The sequence below is a fragment of the Schistocerca cancellata genome, chromosome 6 (assembly GCF_023864275.1).
Source record: "Schistocerca cancellata isolate TAMUIC-IGC-003103 chromosome 6, iqSchCanc2.1, whole genome shotgun sequence".
NCBI classification, from domain to species: Eukaryota; Metazoa; Arthropoda; class Insecta; order Orthoptera; family Acrididae; genus Schistocerca; species Schistocerca cancellata.
The window spans coordinates 200236686-200256498 of record NC_064631.1 but is presented as its reverse complement, the minus strand read 5'-3'; the positions used below and the strand labels follow the sequence as shown (position 1 = coordinate 200256498).

Here is a 19813-nt window from a genome sequence, read left to right as displayed (position 1 = left end):
CAGCATGCCAATGAGTCTGGGGGTAGGATTGTACAAAACCCCTAGAATAGTTGGAGCAGCCTCCAGCGTCAATTCAACTGTCACCACAGTCATGTAAGTGCATATGAAGGTTTCAGTAGTTTGTAGTGCTGATATTTTTGTGTGAATCTCTTTTTAAAACAATGTGATATGTAGCTGTAGGTGATGTGGGAAGCTGGACCTCTGACTCCATGCTGACCCCGACATGGAGATGCCAGAGTGGGTGGAGCATATGGAGCGGGAACTGCAACTATGTGAACGTCACAACGTAGGGTCAGAGATGCTGGAGCTGGTGGAAGTCATTCCTGACGACCTTGGGGCAGAGTGATATAGATAATTTATATATTCATCCTGCTTATTCTTTATTTTTATATTAGCTCATACACTACTGGCCATTAAAATTGCTACACCACGCTGATGGCGTGCTACAGACGCGAAATTTAACCGACAGCGAGAAGATGCTGTCATATACAAATGATTAGCTTTTCAGAGCATTCACACAAGGTTGGCGCCGGTGGCGACACCTACAAAGTGCTGACATGAGGAAAGTTTCCAACTGATTTCTCATACATAAACAGCAGTTGACCGCCGTTGCCTGGTGAAACGTTGTTGTGATGCCTCGTGTAAGGAGGAGAAATGCGTACCATCACGTTTCCAACTTTGATAAAGGTCAGACTGTAGCCTATCGCGATTTCGGTTTATCGTATCGCGACATTGCTGCTCGCGTTGGTCGAGATCCAATGACTGTTAGCAGAATATGGAATTGGTGGGTTCAGAAGGGTAATACCGAATGCCGTGCTGGATCCCAACGGCCACGCATCACTAGCAGTCGAGATGACAGGCATCTTATCCGCATGGCTGTAACGGATCGTGCAGCCACGTCTCGATCCCTGACTCAACAGATGGGGACGTTTGCAAGATAACAACCATCTGCACGAACAGTTCAACGACGTTTGCAGCAGCATGGACTATCAGCTCTGAGACCATGGCTGCGGTTACCCTTGACGCTGCATCACAGACAGGAGCGCCTGCGATGGTGCACTCGACGACGAACCTGGGTGCACCAATGGCAAAACGTCATTTTTTCGGATAAATCCAGGTTCTGTTTACAGCATCATGATGGTCGCATCCGTGTTTGGCAACATCGCGGTGAACGCACATTGGAAGCGTGTATTTGTCATCGCCATACTGGCGTCTCACCCGGCGTGATGGTATGGGGTGCCATTGGTTACTCGTCTCGGTCACCTCTTGTTCGCATTGACGGCACTTTGAACAGTCGACGTTACATTTCAGATGTGTTACGACTATGTGGCTCTACCCTTCATTCGATCCCTGCGAAATCCCACATTTCAGCAGGATAATGCACGACCGCATGTTGCAGGTCTTGTACGAGCCTTTCTGGATACAGAAAATGTTCGACTGCTGCCCTGGCCAGCACATTCTCCAGACCTCTCACCAACTGAAAACGTCTGGTCAATGGTGGCCGAGCAACTGGCTCGTCACAATACGCCAGTCACTACTATTGATGAACTGTGGTATCATGTTGAAGTATCATGGGGAGCTGTACCTGTACACTCCATCCAAGCTCTGTCTGACTCAATGCCCAGGCGTCTCAAGGCCGTTATTACGCCCAGAGGTGGTTGTTCTGGGTACTGATTTCTCAGGATCTATGCACCCAAATTGCGTGTAAATGTAATCACATGTCAGTTCTAGTATAATATGTTTGTCCAATGAAAACCCGTTTATCATCTGCGATTTTAATGGCCAGTAGTGTATAATCAGTGTTCTTTCTTTGAAGCGGACAAGCTTCTTCAACGCTTTTTTTGGAGCAGTGCACATAATCCGTGTTCTTTCTTTGAAGCTGATTAGGTTAATCAATGTCTAGAAATTTGCACTTATTTTTTCGTTTTTCTTTCTCTAAGTCAGCGAGTTGAATGCGTTTAGGGGGCCACTCCACCAAACCACCACGACACTTTGCAATGGCCCTGGTGCTTGGACTGGTGAAGACATCATCAAAACGCAGTCCTGTCAGGCATGCTTCGCCCATAGCAGGATGGGTCTCGTTGCTGCACAGGCAGCCATCATAACTGCCTCCCCCCCCCCCCCATTACCACCACCACCACCACCTCCATCTCCACTGCCACACCTGTGTCATCACTCTGCCAGCTGTAGGCTGCAAATGGCCGACAGGCTTCCACCCATCCAGTCATTAGGACGCCACTACCAACTGAATCAGGGCTGGGAGTCACCGACACATCTCATCCCCCCATAATGGCAGCCATATCTGCAACCTGGATGCTCCTTCTGGCCTGATGCATCGCGTGAGTAGGCTCCAACTAACCGCCAGTGACCTCACAAGGATGTTGCACCATGCTGAATACCTCCTATTAGTGGCGGACACTGTAATTTAATTGTGGCATTGCGTTACTGAGTCAAAGTGATTGAGGATGCATTTGAGGAAAGCATCTCGTTTACTCACATAGAAAACCCAACTGGAGAATGAAGAGATCCAATTAGCTTTCTGAAAGCACGCCTCTCTGTGCAGGAAACGGAACAGAGGTGCAGTTCTATATTGTGAGCCGACACCCCCCCCCCCCCTGAACAAGGACTCTGGTGTTGAAGAGAGAAACATTGTATGTATTTGAGGGGAAAATGGCATGGTAGAGCAGAGCACCTCAGCCACTAAGTCGTTTCATGATTTCACCTCGAGTGCTCTACAGGCCAAGTTTTCCGAAATGGAAATAATTAGAGGGTCAGGTAAAACACACAGATGAGTACTACACCTCGATATACACTCACATGTCTTTGGTCCCATAAATGTAGGGTACAGCTACATCAAACTTCCGAAGGATATAGCAATCAAGCATGCATATATTAATGTCAAAAATTAAAATCATAGGTTTTGTTTTTCAAGGTCAATCCTGGCTTGCAAGAGAAATTATAAGACAAATCCACAGCGTACATCTCAATACGGAAGAGATAATGATTCTTGTAGATTTTATGACTTCGATGTTGTTGAGTTCCCTGTTAAGATCCACGATATACCTAAATTTGAGACTCAGAAAATTGGCTCATGTTTATGGTTATGGCCAGTAGAAAGAAAAATGCAGTCAGACGAGCAGAACAAACGGGATAAACATAAAGTCTATGGACACTTCATTTCTGCGATTTTACAGGTTAGTGTAGACTGCTGCTGTTCTCTGAGGGTAATACGCATCACTAAACATGGATCAAAGACATGTACTGCCTACTTTCCTCCTAACTGAATAATCATAATGGTAGAATGTATTATTGCCTTAGTGTTTGAATCTGTTTTCCACAAGCGAGTCATTAGCATAGTATCTTGTAGATTGTTCTACCAAGAAACTGGATTGTTTTGAAATGCACACTGAGCAAAATAAGTTCTTAACGTTTAAGAATATCCGCCATCAGGAGCGATGTCCATTTGTAACGTATTCTGAACTCAGTGAGGAAAATAAATTTCTAATGTTTAAGAGGGCCCATCATCAGGAGCGATGTCCCTTGGCAGTGTATGCTGAATTAAGTGCCTCCTCACTCCTGTGACCTGCTGCGAAGGCGAGACTAAAGGCTTAAACAGCACCTTCACATAAAAACGCTTACCATATGCTATAGTGTACCAGGTCTTAACCACCACAAATCATTTGTTAGGGACAATTCTGTGATTTGGCTGCTAGCTGAGGTCGAAAAACTTTCTTGGGAGGTCGATAAGCTTTACAGCAGCAGCACTCTCATGACTAAGTCGAAGGAGAGTAATGATTAGTCCGATGGTGTAGATGACTGTCGTATATTTGTGCTGTTAAAAATAACAGCGTAAACTCCTCGCAAGGACTACTGCTGTCTAATGAGAATGTTCCGTGGTGCCACTCACAGTGCATGCAACTTTAAATATAAATTACTCTGTCACAAACACGTCTTTTTTCACAATTTGAGCGGATTTGATGCCCACTTTTGTCTTGAGCAGTTGGCTGAATTCGGTATGAAGAATTATTATGATAATTTCCCACCTAAGAGTCTAGAAAAATACATTGCATTCTCCAAATGAATGACGCCAAGAATTATGCTCCACCTCCTATACTCACTAAGTTTTACCTAGGCACCACTCCAGATACTTGTTGAAAATCTGCCTCAGGATGATACGTACATCACACCAAGTACATATCCCCATGACGTCAAGTTTCAGCTTGTGATAATGAAGGGGGTAGTCCTCCGTCCAGGGATTTCCATTTGAGTTCTGGAAGCATCTCCTAATACCTACTTGTTGTTCAAACCTACCGATAACAAATACAGCAGCCCGCCTCTGAATTACTTCAATGTCCTCCTTCAATCTGACCTGGTACGGATCCCAAGCATTGGAGCAGTACTCAAGAGTAGGTCGCAAGAGCGTCCTACATGCGCCCTGTTTTACAACTGAACCACTCTTTCCTAAAATTCTCCCAATAAACTGAAGCTGACCATTTACCTTCCGTACTACAGTTCTCACATGCTGGTTCCATTTCATGTCATTCAGTAACCTTACATCCACATATTTTAACGTACTGACTGTGCCAGTCAAGAAACCAGTAATACTGTAACCGAACATTGAAGGTTAGTTCTTCCTACTCATCCGCATTCACTTACATTTTTCCACATTTAGAGCGAGCTTCCATTTATGACACCAACTAGAAATTTTGTGTAAGTCATCTTGTACCTTCCTACAGTCACTCAACTTCAACTCCTTACCATACTACCACAGCATCATCAGCAAACAACTGCGTATTGTGCCCACGCTGTATACCAAATCATTTATGTGTATAGGGAACAACAGCAGTCCTATCACAGGTCCCTGGGGCACTCCTGATGACACCCTTGTCTCTGACGAACACTTGCCGTCAAGGACAACATGCTGGATTCTGTTGTTTAAGAAGTCTTCGGACCACTCTCATGTCTGCGAACTTATGCCACATACTCGTACCTTCATTAACAGCCTGCAATAGGGCAACGTGTCAAATGCTTTCTGGAAATCTAGAAATGCGGAATCTGCCTGTTGTCCTTCATCCATAGCTCACAGTATATCATGTGAGAAAAGGGCAAGCTGAGTATCTCATGCTTTCTAAAACGATGCTATTCGTGGACATAAGCTTCTCAATCTCATATTGCTTTGAAGTCAGTGTGTGGAAAAATCTGTCTGCCACTAGGGAACATAAAATATCTAAATTTACTATTCACGGCACTGGATGCGGATGTTGATGATGTTGATTTGAAGTGAGGAGTGGTCAATATCATGATGATCAGCGCTCTGGCGAAAAGTCAGTGTGCCAATGTCCTGGGTGGGGATGAAGGCTGTCCGACATGTGGAGCAATTCATAGTGTACTAAAGTCTGCCTCCATTCCCCACCAATTTAGGGATGAGGCCCGACAGTTCACAAAATTTCAGCACTCTTGTAACACTGGAATCAGTATCGGCGAGAATGGTGGGCAGATCTCAATTGAGATTGAGGGTTGCCCTAATATCATTAGACAGAACACACATTACCAAAATATGCTGAACTGGCACACCAAAAATTTCAGAGAGTGGTAGAGCCTCCCACCAGAGGAGGTAGTCATGTGTTAACGGGCTATGTCCGATCCACAGCCTGGTAAGCAGAACCTCCTTCCAGCAGTGTGGCTGACATGAAGTCTGCCATGCCTGTGTAGTCGATATGAGCGATCGCAGTTTGTTTCCTGTCATCTGAAATCATTCATTCTCCCACTGTTTCATGATGCTTCTGTCAGAAAACGAGATGATGGCGTGCAGTGCGATGAGACATTGACAGACAGCACCACCCCGATATGCTTCCTTGGAGGTTTCGTCGGCCATGTCGTTTCCCTGTATCCCTATGTGGCCAGGTACCCAGCAAAAGATTACCTCCTTCCCACGGTGTTGGAGCTGCTGTAAGGAATCATGGATGAACTGAATCAGCTGGTCTAATGGATGCATTTGATGAAATGCTTGTGGTGCAGTAAGCGAGTTGGAACAGACAAGAAACCTCCTACCGTTACATCTGTGATTCCTCTACAGTGCCATCAGAATGTCATATAACTCCACATTGTAAATTGTTTCAGACGATGCACTTTGAAAACCCTGTCAGGAAAAACAGCAGAACAACTGTGGACATTGTGGACATTCTCTTGCTGGGATCCACCGGTATAAACAATGATAAAACCGTTTTCGCCCATTTTAAATACATACTGCAAGTTGTATACCAGATTAATTTTTTACAAGTTTTCTTGTACTATGTCAAGCTTAAAATCTCAAAAGCCATTATATTTGTCATAGAATTTTGTACATTTCAGATGCTATATAATCTTCCTCTAGTACAGGCAACAAAACTTTACACTTGTCCATGGAAGCGACTTCGCTCAGTGGTCGCCTGTTACTGTGGACCAGTGCATGCATATTTAATGGAATCACCACAAATGGTTGATTTCAACACGCATACGTTACTTGTTTCCCCATATATAGGAAAAATCTTATTGAGATCTCTACCTGGTAACGTTAGCGAAGCTTTTATAATTCGTAGTTTTATTCAGTTATGTGTGACAGAAAAATAACGAGAAGAGAGACACTGTGTTGTCAACAAAGACTCCGGTACCATTAAACTATTCTATTTCCAGCTTAGTTACCATAGGAATACGTAGACGAGATTAGGTTGTACTTACAGTCAGTCATTCGATGTCGATGAATTGTAGGTGTTATGCCTCTGAATTTCTTTGTCAGTCCATGTATACTATGCATGGCTATCAATTTCCTCCTGTATGTTAGTGTGCTAATTTTCTCGTAGTGGTACCTCTCTACCTAGCCAGCGATGGGTAGAAAAATACACGGTCTTATAACTAATGGATCGGAGCTGTTGAAGCGTGATTGGACTTCGAGAGAATTGGAAGGGTCAGCAAATTGGCGGGGGACATCTCTTACTCGTCGATATCAGATGGATTCAAGTGCTTTACGTCGAAGAATGGAAGATTCGTGAGAATACGACAACTAAGCGATACTGTGACGAAAGAAGAGTTGCGACGTGAGCTCTACACAGTTTCTTCAAAGAACTGTGGGAAAACATATTACAGCCTCTCACATAGGTCTCGTGAAGTGACTGTAATGAGAAAGTTAGGGGCTAATACGAAGGTTTCTACGACAGCCAGCAGCAGCCGAAGTTCCGTCTTTTGCACCAGGTTCCATTTCCACACTTTCTTTTTTCTGTTAATTTCCAGATTCAGTTTATTGTTTGATTGTTAGATTATGCGATATTTTGGACGCTGTTTTATGTCTGCAGCCCAGGCAGCGCAATAATCCAATCTCTAACGCTTAAATCAACTGGTGGGAAGTAATTCACACGCAGTACTGGCGATCGCTCGTTTAAAGTCAGAGTATGTGACACTGCACTTGGATCTCGACTGGTGAATGGATGCTTGCTGCATCTCCTTATGTATCCTTTGTCGTCAACTTCAGGAGCAACACGATGCATAGATGAACACATAGATAGCTATTGAAGTCTTGATAGCGTTGAAAATTGTAGAACACATTCTTCTGCTGGTGAAGTATCGTAATTCTTCCAAATGCTGTAGGTCACCTAAAGAGTCGAAATAGTAGTCGTTATTTGTAATTTGAGATCAAGACTGGTGTTAAACATGGAGATGGATTGTCACCATTGTTGTTCAATATGGCACTGGACGAAGTGATCACGCAGTGGAGAGGAATAAACGAGGAAATGGGAATACCAAAGACCCATGTGGGTGACAAAATGCACAACAGGGCTCAAGTGGACTGCCTAGCCTTTGCAGACGACATAGCAGTAGTAAGTGAGACGGAAGAAGACGCAAAGACACAACTCGACAACTTAAGTAAGGTAGCCAGAAAGGTGGGACTGAGGATCGCCTCTAACAAGACAAAGACATTAAATACCACTGCAGACTGGGAAACACCGGAAGGCACTGCGCAAATGGTGGACAAATTTAAATACCTGGGAGAATTTACAACAGGAAGGAACAGGAGCAAGGAGGGAATAACAGAGAGGATAAAGAAGATGAGGTCAGCCTTCTGCATGACGAGAGAGATATACAATAAAAAGAATATATCCACAGAGGCAAAGATAAGTCACTACAAGGCAACGGTGAGGACTGCAGTATTATATGCTGCGGAGACGATGACACTAGGAAGAAATGGAGCAGAATAACTAGAGAAAGAAGAGAGAAAAATACTAGATCCCAAAAGAGGAGGAGAGAGGTGGATGCGAAGACCTAGGGAAGACTTGTACTGGAACATGAGAACAATATTCGGGGAAATCAGATTCAAAAGGGCAAGGTTTTCTGGACATGTAGTTAGGATAAGTATAGATAGAATGACGAAGAGAGTGTGGGTAACAACAGGAAGGACAAGGGGAAAGACAGGAACCTAGTGGGTTGTTGAACTTCGGAAGGACTGTTTGGAAGTGGGGATCAAGGTCGAAGGAAAGGAAAATTGGAGGAATAAATGTACACCGAGCAATATGCCGGAGATCAACGACAGAGAATAATACAGGAAAAAATTAGTCACCAGTGGAGCCGACAGGAGAAAAGGACATTGAAGATCTCGGAAGAAGAGCGGGAGAGAGGAAGAGAAAGAATGAAGAGGTTCTGGGAGAAGAGGAAGATGCAGTCCACGAAGGGGCTACCCGTGGTGCTACAGAGGCTGTAAGAAGAAGAATTTTTTTTAACATAAGCTACCTAGTGAGTTCCAGGTCCTCCAGCAACATATAAATTTACAATTTATCATTCTCAGGATTTCCACATTTTCCACGGTAATGTATCTTGCATAATTACACCGCAGAACCTTGTAATGTTGAATGTATTTCTAACAAACCTAAGCTGATCAATATATGTAAGCGTCCTATCTAATAGGATCGCTAAGGGCCTTTTTTTATGAAGAGATCTAGCAGATTCTTGTATGGTTTTAAGTACAGTCCTTTTCCGATGTCTGATGCTACCATCATGCAGTTAGGCCTTCTCGTTTCCTTTAGTTGTTCCTCGGAGTTCTGTGCGTTCTTGACTGTCCTGCCAATAGCGGCAGCACCATCAGCCCGTGAACCCACCGCTGGGAGGCCTACGAGGGCAGGAATGAAGAAGGGAATAATTCCACCTGAGGTCTTGAGTACTGGTAGAACCCCCGATGCTTTTATCAGTCTTCTCCCTCTTTTATGCTTCAAAGTGCTTTTTGCTGCACACATAGCTGCCAAGATAAATTTTTTTACACACCTTTGTTCCGTCTTCTTCTTCTTCATCATTATCGTCTTTTTCTTCTTTAATGCACGATGTGTGACATTCATAACTTGGTTGAAATTCACCCCCAAACCTAACTTAATTTTACCACAATGGTTTTATGAACTGCAAATGCTACAATGCGCTAACCTGTACCAATATCTCTTCTCGCATATACTACCTCAGCTATATCAGCTAAAATTCGACCTGCAGTGTGACGTCCTGGGAGATCTTCATTTGCTGCACATGCAGTGTCGTGTTCCTTACACACCTCATCGAGAAGATTAATCCTTTAATTACCACATGCCAACCGTTTTTAAGGCTATGTTGTAGGTCCACAGTAGTTATCTCTGGCAATGTGTAATTCGACCAGTAGTTTGTTGAGAATACGACCACCATCACCACCACCACCACCACCACCTCTAATGAGTCACCTATCGTGCATGTTATGGTTCTGTGTGGCTGTAGTCTGTGCACCCCATTATACAGAAAATAGTTGGCTTCACTCCAACTGTTTTGTGTTGGAGCAAAACAAAGTCATTTAACTACTGCTTCATTTCTACGACATCATATGATCCTCTCTATGAGAAGGACATGCGGTTTTGAGCTTTTCTGCATTTTCTCTATGTAAAATCATCCTGCAGTTTCAGTACCACTGCTGTATTTTAAGATGTAGGTTCTGGGATTTGTTCTCTGTATTTTGGAAACTGTAAATATCGAACTTGATTGTTTAGTAGGTATTCCTTCTCAAATGTTGTCTTTCGTTTTGAAATACATGCTAAATCACCGATATTCAGTTTCTGTTTTCATTCATCCATCATCTTAATATGCTTGTGATAATGTCTCCTACATATGGTATACAAACATCGACTGGTCTCATTTTTATTGTGTGATGTTCGGTTCAATTATACTGTACGATTATTTGTTGTAGGATATCTGTCCGTTTGTAGGGACCAAGACGGTTAAGGGCATTCACATTTGAGCTTTCAGTGTTCAGTTCAGGAGTTCAACGATACTTACGTTTAGATGGATGAATGTTGGATAGTGGAGTATTCCATACCGCTTCATCACAGTTTTGAAATAACCATTTTAAACTGTCCACTGTGATCTGTTTAAAGCAGCGATTCATTCCTATCTGCAGCTATCGCTCAAATACTTCTGCAACATCTCCCCCATTTTTATTTTTACCAGTAATGCACAGGCGAATTTACAGTACGTGTCAATGACCATTCACACATGAATATTCCGTCATATCTATAAGATCCTCTACCCCATAAGTCATGCAAACCTTTAATTATAACTTGTCTATGAGGGTAGGTTTTGAACGTCGGTTTGTGTAGTTATCGAACTACCGTCTCCACACTTATTCGATGATATCTCCCTCTCTAAGCTAGGAAAATTATTGAAACGACTTCATTCGAATGAGATGTATTACCAGCGGCAGCTGATGCCATAAGCAGTTGTACCTGGTCTTTTAACTCACTGGGATCATCATAATGTATGCACAGGGGGAATCGGTTGTTCACTCTTTTATGCTGAACGTCGAAATCAAAGCAGTACGAAATACAAATCCATTACAAAACCTATATTAGATGCACAACAAAGTAGCAGTGAGGGTTTTTTAGTCACCCAGCAGCTTTTTATGTACATTTGCAAATGTAATATTACACCATACATTTCCAGATCTTTCGGTGAATAATTTATGATTTTTGAGGGTCCTAAAAAAATAAGGCTAAGCAGACCATGCGTTCTTTGAAATTCTCTGTCACTGATCTGTATTTTGTTACCTGTTGAAACTTGCAGGCTGCATTCTGGCGTCATATATTCTGTCTTCATAGCATAGCTGTGACACTAAATGAAATCGTCAATGGCATCGCTGTCATTGTGTAATTTTGCTGAGTCAGTAACTGAGCTCAGGGTTTCTACTAGTGTTCCCTCCCACTCCAAATGTCCTGGCAGTCCTTCGCCAGGCGAGACGTCCGAGTTTTTGCTTTCTCGTAAAGATAAGTTACTTAGATCGTAATAACAGTTAGTTTAGTACCTTTAATAGCAAGATTTAAAAACGGTCTGATACACGTTTTTAATGAGTAATTTGCATCACTTTCCTTTACGAATTAGTCCAGAACAGATGTTAAGGTTGGGTTGTAAAAGTATATTTGTTTACGTTTTGGAACAATTAACTTAAAAAATCCACCCAGTTGTTCTGTTTTTCTTTCCAACAATTTAATTTGAGCATGTCCTTTCACTGTTAAGTTCATGTATTCGGAAAATAGCGTAAATCTTAATTTGTTGGATTTATAATCTTTTGCACTAGTCGCTTGTTTACGTGCAGTTTGTTGGCGTACAATAAAGTTACATTCTGTTGTGATTAAGATATTTTAAAGGATGCTGCAGTTGAGTGAGTGTTAACTTCTTGTTGTAAGCGGAAATAAATAACTTTTTGCGTTACATCATACACCTGAATCGCTAACCTGTATTACATCATACACCTGAACTGCTAACCTGTAGGTCTAATTTTTGCTGCTCATAATTAACGAATATTCGTATAGCGTAAAGTGTGTTAAGTGATTTAATTCTAGTTATAAGCGTGTAATCTGTATTGCAATGTGGATGTTACAGTAAGATAGTCAAAGAGGGAATGGTATGTAAAGACTGTGGATTGGAATGTCACTGAGTTGACTGTGGTGGGGAACTGAATGGAGAACACAATGATGATGTCCCTTGGAAGTGCAGGCTTTGCGAAAAAGACAAGAGAATCGCTGGGCAAGAGGCAAAGATTTGTGCCCTTCAGGCTCAATTAGATCACGCAAAATTTGAACTAGATAGGTTGACGGGGTAAAAAGATCTTGGGAACTGGGTAAAGGTAACAAGCAATGTGAGAAAGGAGAACAGCTCTTCAGCTTCATCTACATTTGAGCTAACAGTACTGAATAAACTTGACTTGTTACATGAAGTAGGAGGAAAAGAGCCTCATCCAGCTGTGTGTCACACTAGGGTACAGCAGACTTCTAGCAAGAAACTCTATGTAGGACGGTACCGAAAGAGAGCAGGAAGCAAAGAGTCCTGCTGATAGACAGTAGGTGTCTGAGGGGTGTATGCCAGTTGGTACAGGACGAATTGTGGACAGGGTGCCAGGTCACAATTATTGTTAACTCTAGTGACATCGTTAGCCAGGTGACAGCAGACGTTGAAACTTTGTGCAAAGGTTCTTGCAAAGAGGATAAGGTTATTATGTTTGGTGGAGCAGGGAACATCCTAACTACGAACAGTAATTACAGCATTACAGGTAACCTGGACGAAATAGGAGTAGCAACTACACAAACAAATGTGGGTTTTGTGGAGATCCTGCAGCACCATGACCAGCCCTGGATAAACAATGATGTGGGCTGTGGGAACACTGACTTGAGCAGGCTGCTGCTGACTGGAGAGAAATCTCATATGAGATTGCTACAGTTGGGAGATGGGAATATACTAGACATGTCCTACAACTGAACTGGAGAGGGAAAGATAGGTTGCTGAGTTTCCTGCAGATAATAGATACGGGGCCACCATCTCACACAGGAAGATCCCTGTGGTTAGTGGGGTCAGCGGACCACGTTTTTTTAAGTTGGAATCAGGATTCAGGCACCCTGTTTTGAAAGCAGTAAAGAAAAAAACAGAAGAGCCCCAAAAGATGGTAAATAATGCACAGAAAAGTAAAGTTAGCACATTTCACCAAAATATTAGAGGAATGAGTAACGAGGTAGAAGAGCTTCTTGTCTATCTTTTCAGAGTCTCTAAATTTTCCAAACAGACATCCTGTTCCGTCTGAGAACCACATAACCACAGGGTTGGGTAAGTTACGTATAGAAGATTACACTATTGCAGATTACGCACGCAGAACTAATGTGTGTGTTTTAATGTATCTAACATCTCCTAATCCCACAAGTTCAAAAACACGTAGACAAGTAGATTTGGTAGTGATCAGCACATAGAAGCGTTTCCTCGTGAGTTAATTATGAAAAATAGTTCACTTTTAATTGTTACTGTTCATAGATCCCCACTGGAAAATTCTGAACCATTTATGTGGAATCGGGATTCCTTACTGCGCTGTCAAACAGCAGCAAGCAGTTAATAGTCTGTGGCGACTTCAAAGTAGATTTTCTAAAGAAATCTGATAAGAAAATGATGTGAAACCCTAATTTGTGTTGTACAATTTGGTATCAGTAGTTAACTTTCCAGCAACGGCTGTATAAAGACAGTAGGACCCTAACTGATGTTTTCTTTGGTGATGCTTAAACTAAGAAAATAACTTGTGAAAGGAAAAGAAAAAGGTATCTTTTGGCAAAAACTAATAGGGATCCTGCAGTAGTCACACACTACAAAAACTACTCAAAATTTCTAAGAAAAATTATTAAAAAACGAAGAACATGCAAATAATTTCAGAACTCAGTATTTCCGACGACAGGCTTGAGGCTATATGGAATGTAGTGAGACGAGAGACAGGACAGACAGCCATAAAACAAGACAACTTCGCTGTTGAACTGAATGGGAGTGCTGTAAATGATGAGTCACAGGTAAAAAATGCATTTAAGCATCATTTCTTAAATATAGTAGAGAGCACAGGGACAAACAGTTCAAGAGCAAAATCACATCATTACATTGAAATTTAACTCTCATAAAATTCAATCACATGAATGTATCACCAACTTCTCCTACTGTAATTAAGAAAATTATACATTCTACCCAAAATAAAAGCTCATCTGGTTAGGGTGGTGTTTCCAATAGAGTACTAAAAATCTGTTCCCATACAATAAGCCCAGTCTTATCTAAAATATGTAGTGTATCACTGACTAAAGACATTTTTCCAGAGGGATTGAAATACGCCATTATTAAGTCCCTCTTTAAGAAAGATGATTTAGAGATGTCAATAACTACCGACCCATTTCACTGCTGACATTATTTTCCAAAATTTTTGATAAGACAATGTATGCTAAAATATTATCTCACCTTATCAACAATAGTATTCTTATCAAATCAGAGTTTGGTTTTCAGAAGGTTACTCTATTGAGATGTGTTTTACAAATTAACTCACCAGATATTATAAGCAAGAAATAGTAAAATAGCGCCAGCTAGTATTTTATGTCGCCTATCAAAGGCATTTGACTGTGCAAATCACAGTATTCTTCTAGATAAGTTGACGCTTTATGGGATTGATGGCATAGCCAACCAATGGATAATGTAACATCTAACCAAAAGAAAGCAGGAAGACCCATTTATAGACGAGTTGTCACAGCGATACACAGTCGTAAAGGAACACACCAATCCAAGTTGTTGAAACAAAATCAATGCTTGAAGTTTCCGATGACACTCTTGCTGTAGCACTGGAAACTCTGGAACAAATTCACAATGAGTTTGATAGTGAGCAGATTCTGCAAGGAATAAAAATGTAGCTTAGCTATTACGTGCAACAGATTGAGTGTGGACGTTGTTGCTACGTTGGCAGCCAAAGGAATCCTTCAGTTGATAAATAAATTGGACTTCAGTGATTCGTTAGCCTGTACGTCAGTTATAATCCAATACTTCATGACCATTTGTGTCTCAGTCACAAGATGTGAGAAAATGTTTTCTGAACTGAAACTAATAAAAAATTATCTTCGGTCTACAGCGAATCATAAACGACTAGCGAATATGTCCATGTTATCAATATTGAAAGAAACAGATTTCAACGACGTTCCTGAGAATTTCATTAAAATAAGGGCACAAACCAGGTCCTACAGTGATGTCAATAATAACCCAAATTTCGACCGCTCCCACTGCCAAGCTGTTAATGCAACAAACCCCCCCCCCCATACAGCGACCCGGACTGGATTACCGGTACTGCTGGGTCTTTTTCTTTGACAGAACTACACCAGGGCGCAGACAACCTAGTGCTGCGAATTGAGGAGCTAACCGGTGCAAGGTCTGAATCCAATGATGAATCACTGAGGAAGACATGGCGGTCGGTCGAATGAAGAGCCTAAGAGCCTAAGAGAAAGCCTAAACACGGAGTTAACTAAGTCTTTTTTTAACTACTATCTAGTACTTAAGTTACGAAACTAAGTGATATTCTTACTGTACTAGTTTTGTTTCCAGGCTATAAAATAAGAGATAATTTTCTTATTATACTCTTCATTATTTCTTTGCACTCTGCCTGATGATTGCTGTGATAACTGCTTATTCGTATTTTGAGTTGTTTACTTATACCTTTACATATGCGTACTACAGTTACGAGAGATCCAGTACATACATTAACAATTTTCGTAATTTTATCCTTCTTTTAATGTGTGTAAGGACGTTGATGCCCTATCCGTTGAGCACCCGTAAACTCCAAAAGAAACAAACACATACACACACCAGTACATACATTACAAATATTTAATTTTTCATCAGCCATTCCATCTACATCACTCACGTTTTAGAAAATGAGCACTACACGTAGATTCATTTCTAAGCTGACCGGTGGCCTACTTTAGTTGCTCCACCGCGGGCCTCCGACGGCCTTAGTCCGCCACTACAGCTTACGATGGACCCATAGAGTCGGAAATGCATAGTGTAATTTAGCAAAAACGAAAAAATTCTGACTGAAGGTGTTTATATTCATACTTCCTGTGCACTGAATAAAGTCATAGGTGCAAAACATAGATATAATTAAAAATATATCTTCTCTGCACTGTATCGACAGATTGCCGACTGTTAAGTCCCAACAGGCAGAATACCCTTCGCCATTTTCTCTTAAGACACGGAACTTCCCGCTTACGTATTGTAGTGGACTGACAAGACAGCCAGTCCACAGTGACGGGTAACCGAAAGGCACGCGTTTAATTCACGCAGGCTTGCTTAAGTCTGAAACAGGGTACGTAATGAATGCTATAAAGAAAAGTACGTAGCTGCTGGAATACTTAACTTCAATCCATCATTTGTATACAGCATTCTTGATGATACAAGTGAGGCGCTCTCTTGAAATGGTTAATGGCGCCTTGCTAGGTCGTAGCCATGGACTTAGCTGAAGGCTATTCTAACTGTCTCTCGGCAAATGAGAGAAAGGCTTCGTCAGTGTAGTCGCTAGCAAAGTCGTCCGTACAACTGGGGCGAGTCCTAGTACGTCTCTCTAGACCTGCTGTGTGGTGGCGCTCGGTCTGTAATTACTGACAGTGGCGACACGCGGGTCCGACATGTACTAATGGACCGCGGCCGATTTAAAGCTACCACCTAGCAAGTGTGGTGTCTGGCGGTGACACCACACGTATCACAGCACATGCAGCGGCGCAGTGCAATTGCGCGACGATCGGAATTTATACATTTCTTTCACACACGCTGTAATTCTTACTGACGTATTACATACTTACAGCCTTTGCTCATCACTACATTCACTCTGTATTGCCATATATTGTAATATCTGAATCTCCATAATTATGTAAAACATGTAATTACAGAAAATACATAAAGGAACGATTATGACAAGGTACATAAAGATCTCCCCAAGAACATTCTGGGTAACGTAAAAACTATCTACGCCATTTGGCAAATGTGTGACTTCCACCTGTTCTCACAAATATGGAAAACGGTTTGAGCTCATTTACATCCTGTCCAAATCGTACTACATGATATGTCCTCACTCACAAAAGGCGGGACAAAATCCGTTGACCTAAATAGTAGAAAGTGAAGTGCAGTTTCCACATAATATAGCCCTCCATCCTCAAGCTGAGAAGGCTTTATGCTATTTCGTAATAGCGCGTTCAAGCCAAGCTGCCAGTCAGTAGTTCTTAATTGTATGCTGGATAAGAGTCGTGTGAATCCATACTGTACGAGAGGTACTCACTCGGATAGTGGCAGTAGTTCAGCCATATCGTTATTTCAGCGAAGTTGAGTCCGTTCAGGCCGTTGCTTTGGTATCCGCCGTTAACGTGGTTGCAGAAACAATCGAGGACCGCGGTCCCATTTGCTGCCAGAAAAAGCAGCAATCTTGCAGCTACGTCCCCTGGATGCATTGTTCCAGCTGTTCAGACTGTGATGGAAACACTTGAAGTGCAGACCGCAGGCAGCACAGGCTAAGTACAGCGATAAACGTAGCGGAAGTATTTCCGCGGGATGATTAAACCACAGGAAGGATGACGTCCCTCGTCCTGATCACAGCCATATTCCGGGTTTGCTGCGACAGTCGCCTGCTGCCAACACACAATGGCACACAAATTTTTTCATTCCTTTTATACGTACATCTGCCATATGCTTTTACGACGACAGATAGTTCCACTAATACAGTTGGAGGCGATGACAAGAAATGTTGGTTTACTGTTCCGACACAAAAATCGCCAGGACTGCCCATGTTTAGTACTGAATTGAGAACAAAGAGATTGTAGATACCTGTAGTTAGTAGAATTGAATTTTCTGTTCATAATGAGTGATGATAAAGCAATGGCGTAGCAAATACGCTGGTGAGCTGAGCATTGTGACCACAGTACGCCGCGAAATTGAATACAGCCAGATGGTGTATGAAGGCTGGTGCAGTAAGTGTAACGTAACGACGTGGCAGCAGTTTGAAAAAAAAAAAAAAAAAAAAAAAAAATTGCAATTTCGGATTATCCGATGAGCGGACAAAGTCGCCAGAGCGCGTGGCGGGATTGGAGTGGGACGGGGGGGGGGGGGGGGGGGGGAAGAAAGGGAGGTTGCGTGAGAAGTCTTTCAAGGCAGAGAAAGTTAATCCCCTAGCGCAGATATTCCAGATACGAACGGATTTTTTTTCCCACCCAAAGGAGCTTCCAACACTGCCCTCCCCTAACCCTCCCGCCGGGCGCAGTGGCCGAGCGGTTCTAGGCGCTTCAGCCAGGAACCGCGCGATCGCTACGGTCGCAGGTTCGAATCCTGCCTCGGACATGGATGTTAGGTTTAAGTAGTTCTTAGTTCTACGGGACTAATGACCTCAGATGTTAAGTCCCATAGTGCTCAGAGCCATTTGAACCAACCTAACCCTCCCCTCCTCGCCAAACCCGAAATCTTCGGGTGGAGGAAGACTTTGAATGAACAGAGCTACTGTGGGAAGAGACTACGGCGTAGAATCCATGTACACTGAAGAGCCAAACAAACTGGTACACCTGCCTAACGAGGAGTAGGGCTGCCACGATCACGCAGAAGTGCCGCAACATAACGTGGCATGGACTCAACTAATGTCTGAAGTAGCGCTGGAGGAAAGTGGCACCGTGAATCCTGCAGGTCTGTCCATAAATCCGTAAGAGTACGAGGGCGTGGAGACCTCTTCTGAGCAGTACGTTGCAAGGCATCCCTGATATACTCAATAATGTTCATGTCTGGGTAGTTTTGTGGCCAGCGGGAATGTTTAACTCGGAAGAGTGTTCCCGGAGCCACTCTGTAGCAATTCTGGACGTGTCGGATATCGCATTGTCCTGCTGGAATTGCCCAAGTCCGTTGGAATGCACAATGGACACGAATGGATGCAGGCGATCAGACAGGACGGTTACATGTAACCTGTCAGAGTCGTGTCTAGACGTATCAGGTGGCACTCCAACAGTACATGCCCCGCGTAATTACAGAGCCTCCACCAGCTTGAACGGTCCCCTGCTGACATGCACGCTCCATGGATTCATGAGGTTGCCTCCGTACCCGTGCTCGTCCAGTCGCTCGACACAATTTGAAACGAGACTCGTCCGACCAGGCAACATGTTTCCAGTCATTAACAGTCCAATGCCGGTGTTGACAGGCCCAGGCGAGGCGTAAAGGTTTGTGTCGTGCAGTCATCAAGTGTACATGAATGGGCCTTCGGCTTCGAAAGAACCGACGATGTTTCATTGAATGGTTCGCACGCTGAAACTTGTTGATGGCCGAGCATTGAAACCTGCAGCAACATGCAAAAGGGTTGCATTTCTGTCACGTTGAACGATTTTCTCCAGTCGTCATTGGTCCCATTCTTACAGCATCTTTTTCCGGCCGCAGCGATGTCGAAGATTTGATGTTTTACCGGATGCCTGATATTCACGGTACACTCGTGAAATGGTCGTATGGGAAAATCGCCTCTTCATCACTACCTCGGAGATTCTGTGTCCCATGGCCCGTGTGCAGACTATAGCACTACGTTCAAACTCCCTTAAATCGTGATAACCTGCTACTGTAGCAGCAGTGACCGTCTAACAACTGCGCCAGACACTTTTTGTCTTACATAGACGTTGCCGACAGCAGCGGCGTATTGTGCCTGTTTACATATCTTTGTATTTGAATAAGCTAGACGATACCAGTGTCTTTGGCGCTTCAATGTATGTGCAAAGGACCTGAAAGATCGCGTCCTACATAAGCGACCGCAGTGGCCGACAGCGAGGGATGTCTCTGGATACGCACACGAGCAGCGAGGACAAGCATTGGACGATACTGTCGGGTCTCCTGCGTGTGGGCGGCCGTCTCACGCTACAAGATGGCTGCTGGAGTCGACCAGCTGCTTCTGTAAGACGGTGCCGCTGGACAGCCGAACATTGCAGCTCGAGAGTTAGGCGGCAAAATT

At 43.1% G+C, this 19813-nt stretch overlaps 1 protein-coding gene across 1 annotated transcript in view; it reads right to left on the bottom strand.

Moving 5' to 3' along the window:
* Positions 1-17311, bottom strand: part of LOC126088245 (uncharacterized) — a 33286-nt gene extending 15975 nt beyond the window's left edge. Inside the window, exon 1 of the mRNA XM_049906375.1 lies at positions 17129-17311. Within this exon, the coding sequence (XP_049762332.1) occupies positions 17129-17297 (169 nt within the window). The 5' untranslated portion in view covers positions 17298-17311. The remainder of the gene's footprint in view (positions 1-17128) is intronic.
* Between the last annotated feature and the right edge of the window lie 2502 nt (positions 17312-19813).